Here is a 12,269-nt window from a genome sequence, read left to right on the forward strand (position 1 = left end):
TTGTAGTTACATAAACTCTGGGCTAAATTGCGTACAACCAGCAGCGTAAAAAAAACACAGACATGACACTGGGTGATTGTATGACAAGGCCCTCACTTGTTGCAACAAAACTGAAAACCACTTGAGTTAAGTGAAAACTTAAATTTCCCCTATTCCTCTGTCTTTAAACTTTCGTCAGTGCCCTCATGAATTAGGCCTTAACCAATGCCATGAACTGAACAATACACTTACTGCCCTTTCATGGATCTCTGCTGAAATAATGTAATCTCTGACAAACACATGGCATTTAAGAAAGCCTTTATTTTTTAATATTTACAATGAAATTATAAAAATATATAATTAAAGCTTTGGCAAATATTTTACATTTAGACAATTATCTCTTTGTTCACATCGTTGAGTCACTGTAGAATCGAGATCATGGCCACAAATTAAAATAATAAATGGTGGATTACAGATTAGCCCTTTGTTTTATAATAAAACATCAATGAGAGACTAGACTGACAAAAAATGTTTTTACCTATCCTGCAGTCTCCATAAGAGAATATACAGTCTAGCAACATGAAGTATTTCAATGGAGAAATAAAAAAAAACAATGAGGGGAAACACCAATACATCCACGCAAGCTTACATTCATTGGCCATGAAGGCCGGTAAAGCTATACTGTATTCATAATGCATGTGAACAGGCCTGTGTTTGTCTGTAAGCTACAAACACTCGGGGAGGCAAGTCGTTAGTGTTCAGACTTACAGTTGGAGTTGTTGAAATGAGTTCAGTTAAATGGGTCTGGTAATTAAGGTGGTGTAAATCCCGGTTATGATGATGAGGTGAGACTGAGTCCATGCACACTGTTCAAGTCTTCATGTTGCTGCTGCTTGCTCAAGGGGCTGGGCGGTTTTCTGTCTCCTGCACAACACATAGACGACATACAGTTGGCCTGTGCATGCAACTTAACGTCAAGTTATGATTTACTCCCCGAGATAAATGCATCTAACGTGACTTATTCTACCTACATGCCCCATCTGAATAGGAACAGAATATTCAAAAATAGACCAAAGTAAGTATTAAAAAGCGGTCTATTTTAAACATTAAGCCTTTTTTCCATTTTATGGGCGTAGAAATTCCCTCGGACCACATAGCAGGCCTGACGCTGGCCAAGTCTGAAAGGTCAATATTTAATAATTGACATATAATTAGGCTTCATTTGGGATTTGGTAAATGTTTACACTCGCTGTGGTCATTGCTTATTGAAAGTAAGCGTGTGTGAGAAAGGGGCCGGAAAGGGAGAGGGACTGTACGGTCCTTTGCGGATATAAGTTGGCATGATAAAGAGACTCCATAATAATAATTAAAATAATAATAATATCCATATAGGCCTACTTCTAATATGAAGCAACTGTATCCCAGTGAGAATACTTTTTTTCCACACATCTGTAACAAGATTTCACATTCAACTGTGGTCCCGGTCCCCCTTTGTCACCATGCTCTGTACCTTCTCTGGCCTGATGCTTGAAGGTCATCGGCGAGTTGATCTCCCCTGCATGCATACTCATCCCGCTGCCTGGGTGGGACAGGGCCGGGCTCTGCGGCTGCCAGTGGTGGTGGCCCGAGGCCACGTAGCCGCCTGCTGGCCCGCTGTACACCCCATACTGGTTGGTGGGAGAGTAAGCGCATGCTGACACATAACTGGACAAAGTCGAGGAGGGCTGAAGGCAAACAGATAAGAAATGAACAAAATAAGCACAAAAACCTCAAACGCACAGCACTTTATAATTGTACGCGACAGTGGCATGCGGCCTACAGCAGTGGATCTGAAAGATGGGTGTCTAGGTGGTTTACAACAAGAGGCAGGCACTTCTGTAATTTAATTCACCATAAATAAGACTGATTAGAGTATGTACAGCCTACACAGCTATGTTTCCTCTGTCTGTCATCTCAAGCCTGAAACAGAAGTAAACATTTAACCAAGAGCATAAAACTCTTGGGACTCTCAGGGGTAAAATCTTCCAAGCGGAGCTCTGTGGCCTTATGTGACTCTGTTTGAGGGTCCCTGATATGGAAACTTTTCACAGCTCTGCCACAGGCCTTTGTAGCGAGAGCAATTATTTACTAAAGGCATCTGCTCATTTTGGCACTAAACATTAGGCCTGTTTCCTATAATGAAAATAAAATGGCGCTACTGATGCATTACTGAGAGAACACACTTGTCCAAACCTTGTGAAGAAACTTTATTTAATTTACCTGAGCGTATTTTATGTCGGCGTCAATGGCTGATTTATCGATCCCGTTGACTGCGTGAGCCGCTGGGAAAGCTGCTCTGTTGACGCTACTCCAATCCTCCATTTTTGGTGGATATCCCTCCGCCCCAGCAATTGCTGATTTAGAAACAGTAAATTCATATCAAAAATGTATAAAAGGTAAAATAAAATAAAAACAACAACAATGCAGGCCCATTTAGCTTTATAATTAATTATGTCAATTATAGACACATTTAAAATGCTTTGCACATGAAGCTTGTCTGGGCTATAAACCATATTTAATTGTCAAAACAGTAGGCCCATCTAAAATAGTTTGGAAGTTAGCGTTAATCAAACAAATGTATAATTTAATTACTAAATTATTCTAATTATTAATAAAGTGAGCGTATGTTTGTAATACGCGAGTATTATTCAATTAGGCCCTGGTTTTATTTTAATCTTAAAGGAAACAAACAAACAAAAAAAAACACACACAAAAACAATAAAGTTTGAAGGACACAATATTATCTTATTATATATACATTATTTTAAAAATGTTTTGGGCTTATATATACTGCTATATATTATTACTGTAATATATATATGTGAGTGTGTGTGTGTGTGTGTGTCATACGCAGGTGTGTGCGTAGAATATCAAAATCCTCGTATAAATAGGCGGTGTGGAACTATTTCAACCGGAAAAAAAAAAAATCAAATATAAAATATAAAATATATAATTGTATAATTTATGTCAAAATTATGTTGGACCACATGGCACAAAAAATACACTTGGCCAGACAACTTAATATTGGATGACAACACTGACTAAAGGACCAGAAAGGCAAAGAAAAATGTCTGTAATGACTACTTGAAGGATTAGGTGGGATAAAGCAGGTGAGCAAAGTGTTTGCAAATGCATCATCCCATGAAAAGGCCTATTGAGAGTGGACTTACTGCTTTCTGGCTGAATGGTAAAACGGAGGCCTGTACAACTTCTAATGGGCACATTGTCCTGCCTGTTGCTAGCACAGGTTGTATGAAGTGATAAGGCTAATTATCATGCATGACAACAATACTCAGAGGCACTGGTGCAACAGTGAGAGCTACGGAGACGCAGAGGCCTAAGATTTCTCACAGAACAGAACCTGGTTGTGTTTTCCTCACCTGCAGGGTCCATGAAGGCTCGTATACCGAGGATGTTGCTGACGGTGTGTGCAGAAGGCCAGCCCCTGGATAGGCTCATATGTCCAGCCGTCACCGGTACTCCAGGAGGGCTGCCCATTTTAGTGCCAGTGGGCGACATGGTATTGGGGTAGGGATAAGGATATATGTGGTTGTATGAGAGCCCGGCCTGCGCAGAGGCTTGCTTACTGCTCTCATACTGGTTGGGCTGGGAGAGATTTCCAATCTTGTTGCGTAAAATCCTGCTGATCGAGCTAACCGACGGGACATTGTACTTGTCGCAAACTCCATCTGCCAAAAGCCTGTCCCGGATCTCCCAGGCAAAGATCCCGGGGTCGCCTTGTTTGTAGTCCCTGATATTTTTCACCACGTTTGGCGTCGTGACCCGTGGTTTGCTTCCACCGATGGCACCGGGTAAGATGGAGCCTGTCTCGTTGTACCTCGCCAAAATCTTGCTCACGCAGCCGTGGGAGACTCGGAGTTGCCGGCTTATGTCGCAGGGTCTGATCCCGAGCTGAGCCAGCTCCACTATTCTTAACCGTATGGCATTAGGCAGGGGTCGTCCATTGACGAACACGCCGCCTAACTGGTTCACCTCTCCATAGGTTTGCTCTGCAGGAGAAAAACATCAGTCACATGCTTTTTAAAATCCATATTAAATTAAATATTATATCCCCCTGTTGTCATTGTGAATGCACTTATTCTGCGATCAAATATAATTTAATAAAACAATTTGATTCATTAAGATACATCTTAAAAATATTCAACCTGCATCAGTTCGACACGGGCCAGCTCCTGTAATTTACACCATAACATGAGGTTACAAAGTTGTATAACACGCGTCAGTCTACGCGCACTGTTATCCTCTGGTTGGTAACCGCTATTTTGCATTTCACAAAAATGTGTAAACTGTTTGGCTGGGTTCACCCTCCACCATCCCTGCATACACACACAAAAAACAACATTAAAAATGGCGAGCTTGAGGAATTGACACTCGAGAGCTCTTCAAAGACACATGTTAGGATAATTGGTGGTGTGGTTCCATTTAAGAGCTTTAAACGGACAACAACGCCCGCTGAATAGAGCTGGAAAAATCCACTATGAAATGAATTTGACAAGCGGTCGCCAAAAGACAGAAGACACTTTTGATTTGCTCATTATCTGAACTTGGAGAAAAAAACCTAATGCTTATTTCTGTCTTTACGCAGGCGTGGTGAGTCTGGATACGCTTCCATAAGCTCCCCGTCAGTGAAGCATGCAGATGGTAACACAGGCTTACCCATTTGCCTATATGCTTCGAGATGCTGAGAAATGTAGGTGCCCCGTCAAATGGCTGAATGCGTCCGAGCGAAGGCAGAGAAGGAAGGGGATCGGGAGGAATGAGCCCTAAAAGAGGAAAAAGAGACCTCTTAAAATCTCCTCCGAGTGCAGCGCGCCCCCTTCTTTTCTGGAAGCGAGTGACTGCAAGGTACAATGGCACCAAAGTGATCTTCATCCGATAAAAGCAAATTGCAGTTATCCCGGGGAGTCCGGAGTTTGCTGGAATTAATTTGAGCGTCCTACACGTCAATCTTCGCTGTTATACGCCAAGCCTCTGCTTTGGTTTCATTGGTCGTCCTGCGCTGGAAACGCTGTCAGCCAATGCAAACCCCATCCGGTTGGAGCCGTGCAGCCTCCCTGGATATTTTGCATAGGGGAAGTGGCAGAAAGGGAAACGTTTCATCCAAACATGCAGCCTTCTGGTAAGGACCTATACATCGCAGCAATTATATATACATAGTTTTGGATGGACTGGTCACCAATGTTTTCAGTTCACAATAAAGTTCAACCACTTTTTCGTTCAGCTGAGGCTATATTCAGTTATTCAGTCAGTCATTTTAAGAAAGGTATTTAACTGATTTTCCACTGGATGTTCATGCTGTGATGCTTGTAAGATGATTTACAGTTACTTTTACTTAAATGTAATCGCCTGATATGAGCTTGTGGTTGTGTTGTGTTGGTAATCCGAATCTTACTAACTGAGCAGTTTAGTAAATTGCATGATAGACATATAATTTATTCCTATAAAATAACATTAATACATCAGAAATTATCCACTTGTGCATGAGACTGGCCTGTTGGCTGTTTACATGTTAATATTATAGAATCACTATATGTATATATTTTCATTTTTGGCTAGTTTATAGAACAGTATACCATATTTTAGCCATAAAATGCATTTTCTTGAATATTGGTTTTAAATTGATCATATAACCGAGCGGTGTTGGCCAAACTGAGGTCTGAGTCATTTGAACTATCAGAGCAAAAGGAGACTTTCGGTCTTTTTTTATAAGCCAGTGTTAGAGCATCAAACATGGGAAGGGGCTCATGTAATCGATACCTCTGTAGATCGCAGCGCTCCCAGACTATGGGATATCGACTGGATGCCAGAGACATACATTATCACAGCATGTTTTCGGAGTTTCCTGTGCAAGTTTAGAAGGTATCGTTTATAAGCTCGCAAAACGTTACTTGTAAAACTTAACAGTCGACCCAATGGTAACAAGGTGCAGTGTCCCCCCCACCCCCAATCCCCATCCCCATCCCCATCCCCAACCCCTCTCCTCTCTGTCTCCTGGCCACTTCACCATCCACACCTCGGAGCAGGACACATGGAAAGCATCAGGTTGGGTCAGAGGAGCAGAGTCTGGGAGCTGGAGAAGATCGCCTTAAAGTTAGATAGCCTACCAGTTTTTTAAATTTTATTTTTATCGGGGACCTTCCGTTTGACTGGATAGGCTACTACCAAGTGAATTAACATCTCATATTTACATGCTGTATGCATGCATGTTGCAGGGTGGTGAAACACGGGGCACACTGGACGTCATCTGTTGCTGCTGAGTAGAAATGATTGTTTTAATAACTTGTATTTAAAATCCTCCGCAGTCTCATTCCGTCTGGGTCACTGTCTCTCACTCACTCCCTGTCTTTCCGTCTTCTGTCATTGCATGGCTGCCAGGACTCCCCTCATCTGGACAACGTGGGAATTGCATTTTATGTGAGTGTCCATTGTGCTCGCGAGTGTCCATTGTGCTCGCGCACTATTTTCGTGGTAGGTAGGCTAAACCCCGTTCAGAATATTTCAACAGAAATGACATTTTAGTTCTTTGTATGTAATATGGATTAAAAAAAATGAAAGGCGCGTTGTTTTACACCTTATGCTTTTTGATGTATATTCTGTGCCGTTTTCCTTCAGGAGTCGGCTTTATTAACGTAAAAATTATATTACTCATTATGCATTTTTCTTGCATTACACCTCTACAACTTAAACAACTTAGTTAAATACAAATGTTTGCGCTGTTTTTTGATAATCGTTTTCTGATATAGCCTAATGCAATTGCATTTAACGAATGTTGTATAATGTTATAATAGTCTTTGGAATATGAAGTTACATTACATGCAAAAGTGCAGTCTAGATATCTTACCTGTGAAATTGAATTTGCATTACTTCGTTGTTGTTTAGTTGTTTTTTTCTTCATTCAGGCTAATCACCTTTACACGGTTGATATAGCTACACTTGAAATGAGCATTAGAGATCAAAAGTCTTGCTTGTGACTGAGAAATTCTAGTTTTTATTGCTGTAGTTCAGATGATTGAAAGATATCAAAGGCAAAAATGTGCGCGGTAGTTGATAGGATTTTCTTCACTGTAAATTCAGTCTGTGCAGGTTAAATAAACAGCAGATCTTCATACAAAATCTAACCAAGAGGTCGGTGGTCTTGTTTTAATATTGGAATCTTACGGTATTTTGCTAAATGTTTTTATCTAAAATATTGTTTAATTTATCCGCACGGACCTTGAAAAATAAAAACACATTTATTGAAGTGTGAAAAAAATAAATAAAATCAACAGGCCTATTAATAAATATTCCTGGCGTTTAGAAAACACCTCACCCGTTAATGCAGTTCTTTGTAACCGTCTGTTTGAGTTTCTCATGTGTGAGAAAACAAAAACAGACTTGAACGGCTCCCCTCGTTTTCCAAGGTTCAAAGTGTATTCATACAATATATGCCCACATAAATACTGCAGCATAAACACAAACACCCAAGGCACAGTCCTTTTTTCATTTGAACTTTAACGGTGGATGACGCATGAATACTACACCACTGACTAACGTTGCCATTACTGCACAATTTTATCTTCGAAGATGCACAGTGTCAGGCATCCACTGCCATCTCATCGGAGGTGTACAAACTAACTTAACTCTTGTCTTCACAGATTTGTATCTTTAAACGACATCTCTTGAGCCACAACTGAATTCATTTTACATTTTAAGGCTGGGAGTGCAAATTAAATTATTAATTTTCCCGGTCAGAGCCTGGTCCATGTTCATAATGGTGGTTGCTTTGTCTAATGATGATCTCAGACAAAAGCTCATATTTACACATATTACTGTTTGCTGGTTGAATATTAGGCTACAGCTGAGAGACTGAAGCGGTTCATGTATCATTTAAGAGCGCACTCTTATTTACTATCAAATAGGCTACATTTTCTCTATTTCAATAATATTAATGAGACTCTGCTTCCAAGATGATGAGGATTAATTCATATTCAGGGCCTAATTTCCACTGACCAGTTAATCTTTGTGGTGTAATGCGGTGATTTATACGTGTAGGTAGGCATGTTTTTACTGGCGATCGGAAATTACTCTCGTTTAGAACCGTGTTTAGTTCCAGTAGGCAGTGTGTTCTGAATGTAGATGGTTTAATGTTATTTTTATTGTTTGTTCAGTTGCGAGCATAAGATAATGACTGGCCAAAATATAGCCCTAGGTCTTCAAAGTGTGAAATTTCCTCCCAAATCGCTTCCAATGAGCACAGGTTAACTCATACGATCGACACCTGACGCCTGCGAGGTGTAACGACCCCCGTCGGTAAATATTGATGTTGGTTTTAAGTGTCATCAAAGGATTCACTTCCTCAAGTGTGCTTTGTCTTCCAAGTTTCGAATTTAAATTTATATTTTTCATTGTCTCAAAGGGGCCGATAACTTGAGTGCGTGCGAATGAATCTGGAGCAGATTCTTTTAGTTAATGTTTAGGAGAAATTATCCTGATGTTACTATATAAAATGTTAAAAGAGTTGAAATCAATAAAGAGTACCTGCGTGCATTCAAGTTTGTGTGTCTGTGTGATTGTTTCTGTGTGTGTGTGTGTGTGTGTGTGTGTGTGTGTGTGTGTGTGTGTGTGTGTGTGTGCAGACCTAATGCAACCAAGGCCTACCTCTGGCTTATTGGCATGAGAACATTTTGCAAAATAACTAGTAGCTGTGATGCATCAAGTTTCAATTATTGCTAATAGTGTGCAGCATTTTGGACATCAGCTTCTCATCTATCATCAGGTAAACACCATAACCATGTTCAGATAAATGTGTCTTTCCCATTTCAACAAAAGCAGAATGGGTATGTATTGTCTGACATGGTTTCAATTTTCTCTCCACAACTGGGTGACCCATAGCGTTTTATAGAAGAGACCTTTTTTGTGCCTACGTTTTTGATTTAGTGTTTGTGAGTTTAGTGATCTCAGTGCTCAGCATGGAAATTATTAGAGGGGGTCCAGATTGTGTGCATTTAGCACTCCAGGACCAACATGATGCTGTATGTTTTAAAAGTGTGTCAGAGAAAACCTCCTGCACATTGTATTTCCATAAGGGCAGAGGATAAAAACACTATAGGCATTTGCTACCGAGGCTGCTCATGTCTATCTGTGCCTGGTATTCGTTCCAGTGCAAACAAGTGTAAAAACTGAACCTTTGCAGTAGCTATTCTGGCCGTCGTCTATATCAATATATCCTTTTTGCGATGTTAAAACCATACATTAAACCAAAAGTTTCACATTTAGTCTAAAAGTCTAATAAGCCATTGCTGCTCATTATTAGGAAGGAGGGGGAATCAATGTTTATCCTGTTGAAAGCCAACCAAGCCCAACCTGTAAAGAAACACACCGATTCCTTAGTCAAGTAGCCCCCCTCCTACAAAAAAAGGTTTGTCCACTCCTATCTGATCCAGAGGTGGTGATGTGTAGTTTCTTTGTGCTCCTGCTCCTGCTGGTGAGGTTCTGCTAAAAGGAGGCTTGGAAGGCAGCGAGCTCAGTTCTTTTATAGCCACAAGACCCACTCTGAGTTGCAGAACACGCCTAATGAGGGCGTGCAGCGGTGCCATGTGAGACATGCCAGCTTTTACCAGGCTGGGTAATTGCTTGTGACCTTCACTAAACACGTCTCATGTGTCTTCATGCTCTGAGCATACTTCTAATTGTTACATTAAGGGAGATGCCTGAGGATTATGCATGTGCTTTGACTGTTTTGGAGGGAAGCAGCCACAGATTTCCCACCAAAGACGAGGGGTTTGTCATCGTGTTTGTTTGTTTTTGTGTTTGTATGTGAAGAAAATTAGTTGTGGGCCCCTTCTTTACCTTAATCTGTACTCACAGTTATCATAATATTAACATAATATAATATTAAGGCTACCCTAATGTATCGATTAATTCCACTTAACCTGCCAATTTTTCTGTTATTTACTGTACACTATAAGGATATACCATCTAACAAAAACTGCTCCATCAGAAATGGGTGGTTTCAGTTTGTTTTAATTTCATACCACTGGCTGTCCTTGAGAATCCATGACAACTTTGTTGTGTTTTCGGGACAAATCTGGTTTTCATTTAAAGTGGAAACATATTAGGAGAATACAAAGGACTTTTTTCTCTCTGTTGCTGTGATTCAAAATGCTGTCATCACAAAATGTGAAAAGACTAGCGTTAGCATTCACAGACTGATCTCTGATCTGGAATTATGAATTCTGGTAGCATTTACACGTACGTTGTGATCGTTTGCCTTTTGTTGGAAAACACATGTAAAATTTGTTTTGGATGACAATTTGCTCCTTTTGATTTAAAATTACGTAGCAGCGTTAAGTAGCAGTCAAATAGTCAAGCAGCACTCAGCACTGACATTGAGGCTTCACCCTCTTTATCAATCATTACAAAAATAAAATCTTCTTACTGGTCCTACATTGTGATGAACATGGACAGTGCATCATCTAAGAATTTAATCTTCAATGTGAAAGACATAATTGCAACGCTTCAAATTATGACAGATCTAATGGAAAGAGGCAGAACTATCCTGTGATCTTGCACTTCTTTAATGTACAGTAATCTCTGACTGAAAAAAAGAAGCTGCACATATCAAGATGCAGTTAATTAAGATAAAAGTATGGCTTCTGAAAGGAAGCAGTAATCATAAATTCAGGAAGATGATGATCTGATCTGGAAATGGAAAAGATAATAACTAGTTCACAAGTACTAGTGATAAGTACATACACATGTTAAGCATCTGCTATCAGACTAGGGTTAGCATAATTCGGTTGTGACCTCTTTATCAGGCATGGCTTTAATTCACCACTGTTTATTCTGTCAAATTTATAGACTCCAGACCATGTTAATTATTTTCCATTTATTCCTAAAGAATAATAATCATTTCCTGTCTCACACGTTTCTGGAGAAATTTTAGCACTCTTATGTGTATTTTAAAATCACATATTGAATAATGTTGAAATGAGCCACCGTTCAGTCACTTTATATTGACGTCCAGAAAATATACTTCATCTTGGCTTGTGTTTCATCTGAACTTGCAAGACTGCATCATCCTATATGTTCTAAAGTATAATCTATAGCTACATTTTCATTGTTGACAGTTATGTTGACTAGGCAGAAATATTTTGTGCCAAGTCATGATAAGTTGTGCAAGGTTTACATAGGGGGGCTTATGTTTTTTGTTTTTCTTCTTTTACAGTACCTGTGCTCAGATAAAAACAACTTTTTGTGCTGAACGTTTCCCCATATTTACTAAATTTGACCTGAGACTTAGGGGCATGGCCATGATTCACTTCCCCAGTGTTGTCAAACAGTGCAAAAGGATGATGAAGAGCTCCCTCTATGGTCATGAACAGAATAGCCCTGCATGTTGAAGAAGTGGTAGATAAACAAAAGTAAAATTTTCATTATATAAAGTCATAAGAAATTCTTCTTTGGGTAAAGATAAATGTACTGTTGCAGTTCTATATTATTTTAAAGCAAACCAAAGGAGCACTCAGTTTGTCCGAAGGGTGAAGAAGGTTGTAAATATTTTTCTGGTCTTGTTGTTTTTGGGGAAGGGGTTGGTCAAAACATTTCAGAGGGCTGAAAACAGACAGCAACACCTGCAGTAAGGACTGAATCACATAAACGTCATAAAATACTGCGAAAAACATTTTTTACTCGCTGACAGGGCTGCATTACTACTCATTTGTTCTGTTTCTACATCATTAACACTCATGCTATATCCAGTCTGTTCAGCCAGAAAGCCATTCTAGGCATTATTACATGCACCTTTTTATACTCCCATGCTTGGTTGTTGGAACTTCGCTGGGCTCGGCCTGTTGTCAATTAAGAGAAGGAACCTTAATTACTTTTGGAGCACTTCAGACTCCATCCACGGCTGCTGCTGATTCATGCCTGCCCTACTTGGAAATCAGCCCAGGGAGTCGAAAACACTGGGTCACATGTGGAAATTGACATTAACCTTGTATTTTGAAGTCACAGTTCTGTTGTAATTTTTTTAAAAACTTTTGACTTTTAGCTTTAGTACTGTTCATGTCACTCAATGTGACACTCTCAGATGGTACCTTACTTAGCCTGAAATTAGTTCCTGTACTTAGATAAAGCTTTGAGACACCTGTAATAATAATAAGCAGCGATGCCTCAAATGACCCTCTTTGAGCTGTAAATCCAGTCGTGTGTCATGATCAGAGTTGTGGCGTAATCCTCTGCTTCTAAGC

The 12,269-nt window shown here is 39.9% G+C and overlaps 1 protein-coding gene across 1 annotated transcript; it reads right to left on the reverse strand.

Moving 5' to 3' along the window:
* Nucleotides 1-280: 280 nt before the first annotated feature.
* Nucleotides 281-5,005, reverse strand: pax1a (paired box 1a). The gene is made up of 5 exons (XM_038729722.1): nt 4,696-5,005; nt 3,399-4,028; nt 2,239-2,372; nt 1,490-1,703; nt 281-903 (listed from the first exon to the last, which is right to left on the reverse strand). Exons 1-5 carry the CDS (start codon nt 4,697-4,699, stop codon nt 812-814), a joined length of 1,074 nt encoding a protein of 357 aa, XP_038585650.1. The 5' UTR covers nt 4,700-5,005; the 3' UTR covers nt 281-811.
* Between the last annotated feature and the right edge of the window lie 7,264 nt (nt 5,006-12,269).

Source organism: Micropterus salmoides, unplaced genomic scaffold (assembly GCF_014851395.1).
Source record: "Micropterus salmoides isolate LMB-PRFRI ecotype aquatic unplaced genomic scaffold, ASM1485139v1 Ms_hic_scaffold_19, whole genome shotgun sequence".
Lineage (NCBI taxonomy): Eukaryota > Metazoa > Chordata > Actinopteri > Centrarchiformes > Centrarchidae > Micropterus > Micropterus salmoides.

What these genes read in the sequence shown, in the direction of transcription:
- pax1a (XM_038729722.1), bottom strand. An exon ending in AGCCTTCATGGACCCTGCAG is followed by an intron (nt 2,373 to 3,398) that starts GTGAGGAAAACA and finishes TTTCTAAATCAG; the next exon opens with CAATTGCTGGGGCGGAGGGA. An exon ending in CAAGCATCAGGCCAGAGAAG is followed by an intron (nt 904 to 1,489) that starts GTACAGAGCATG and finishes TGTGTTGTGCAG; the next exon opens with GAGACAGAAAACCGCCCAGC.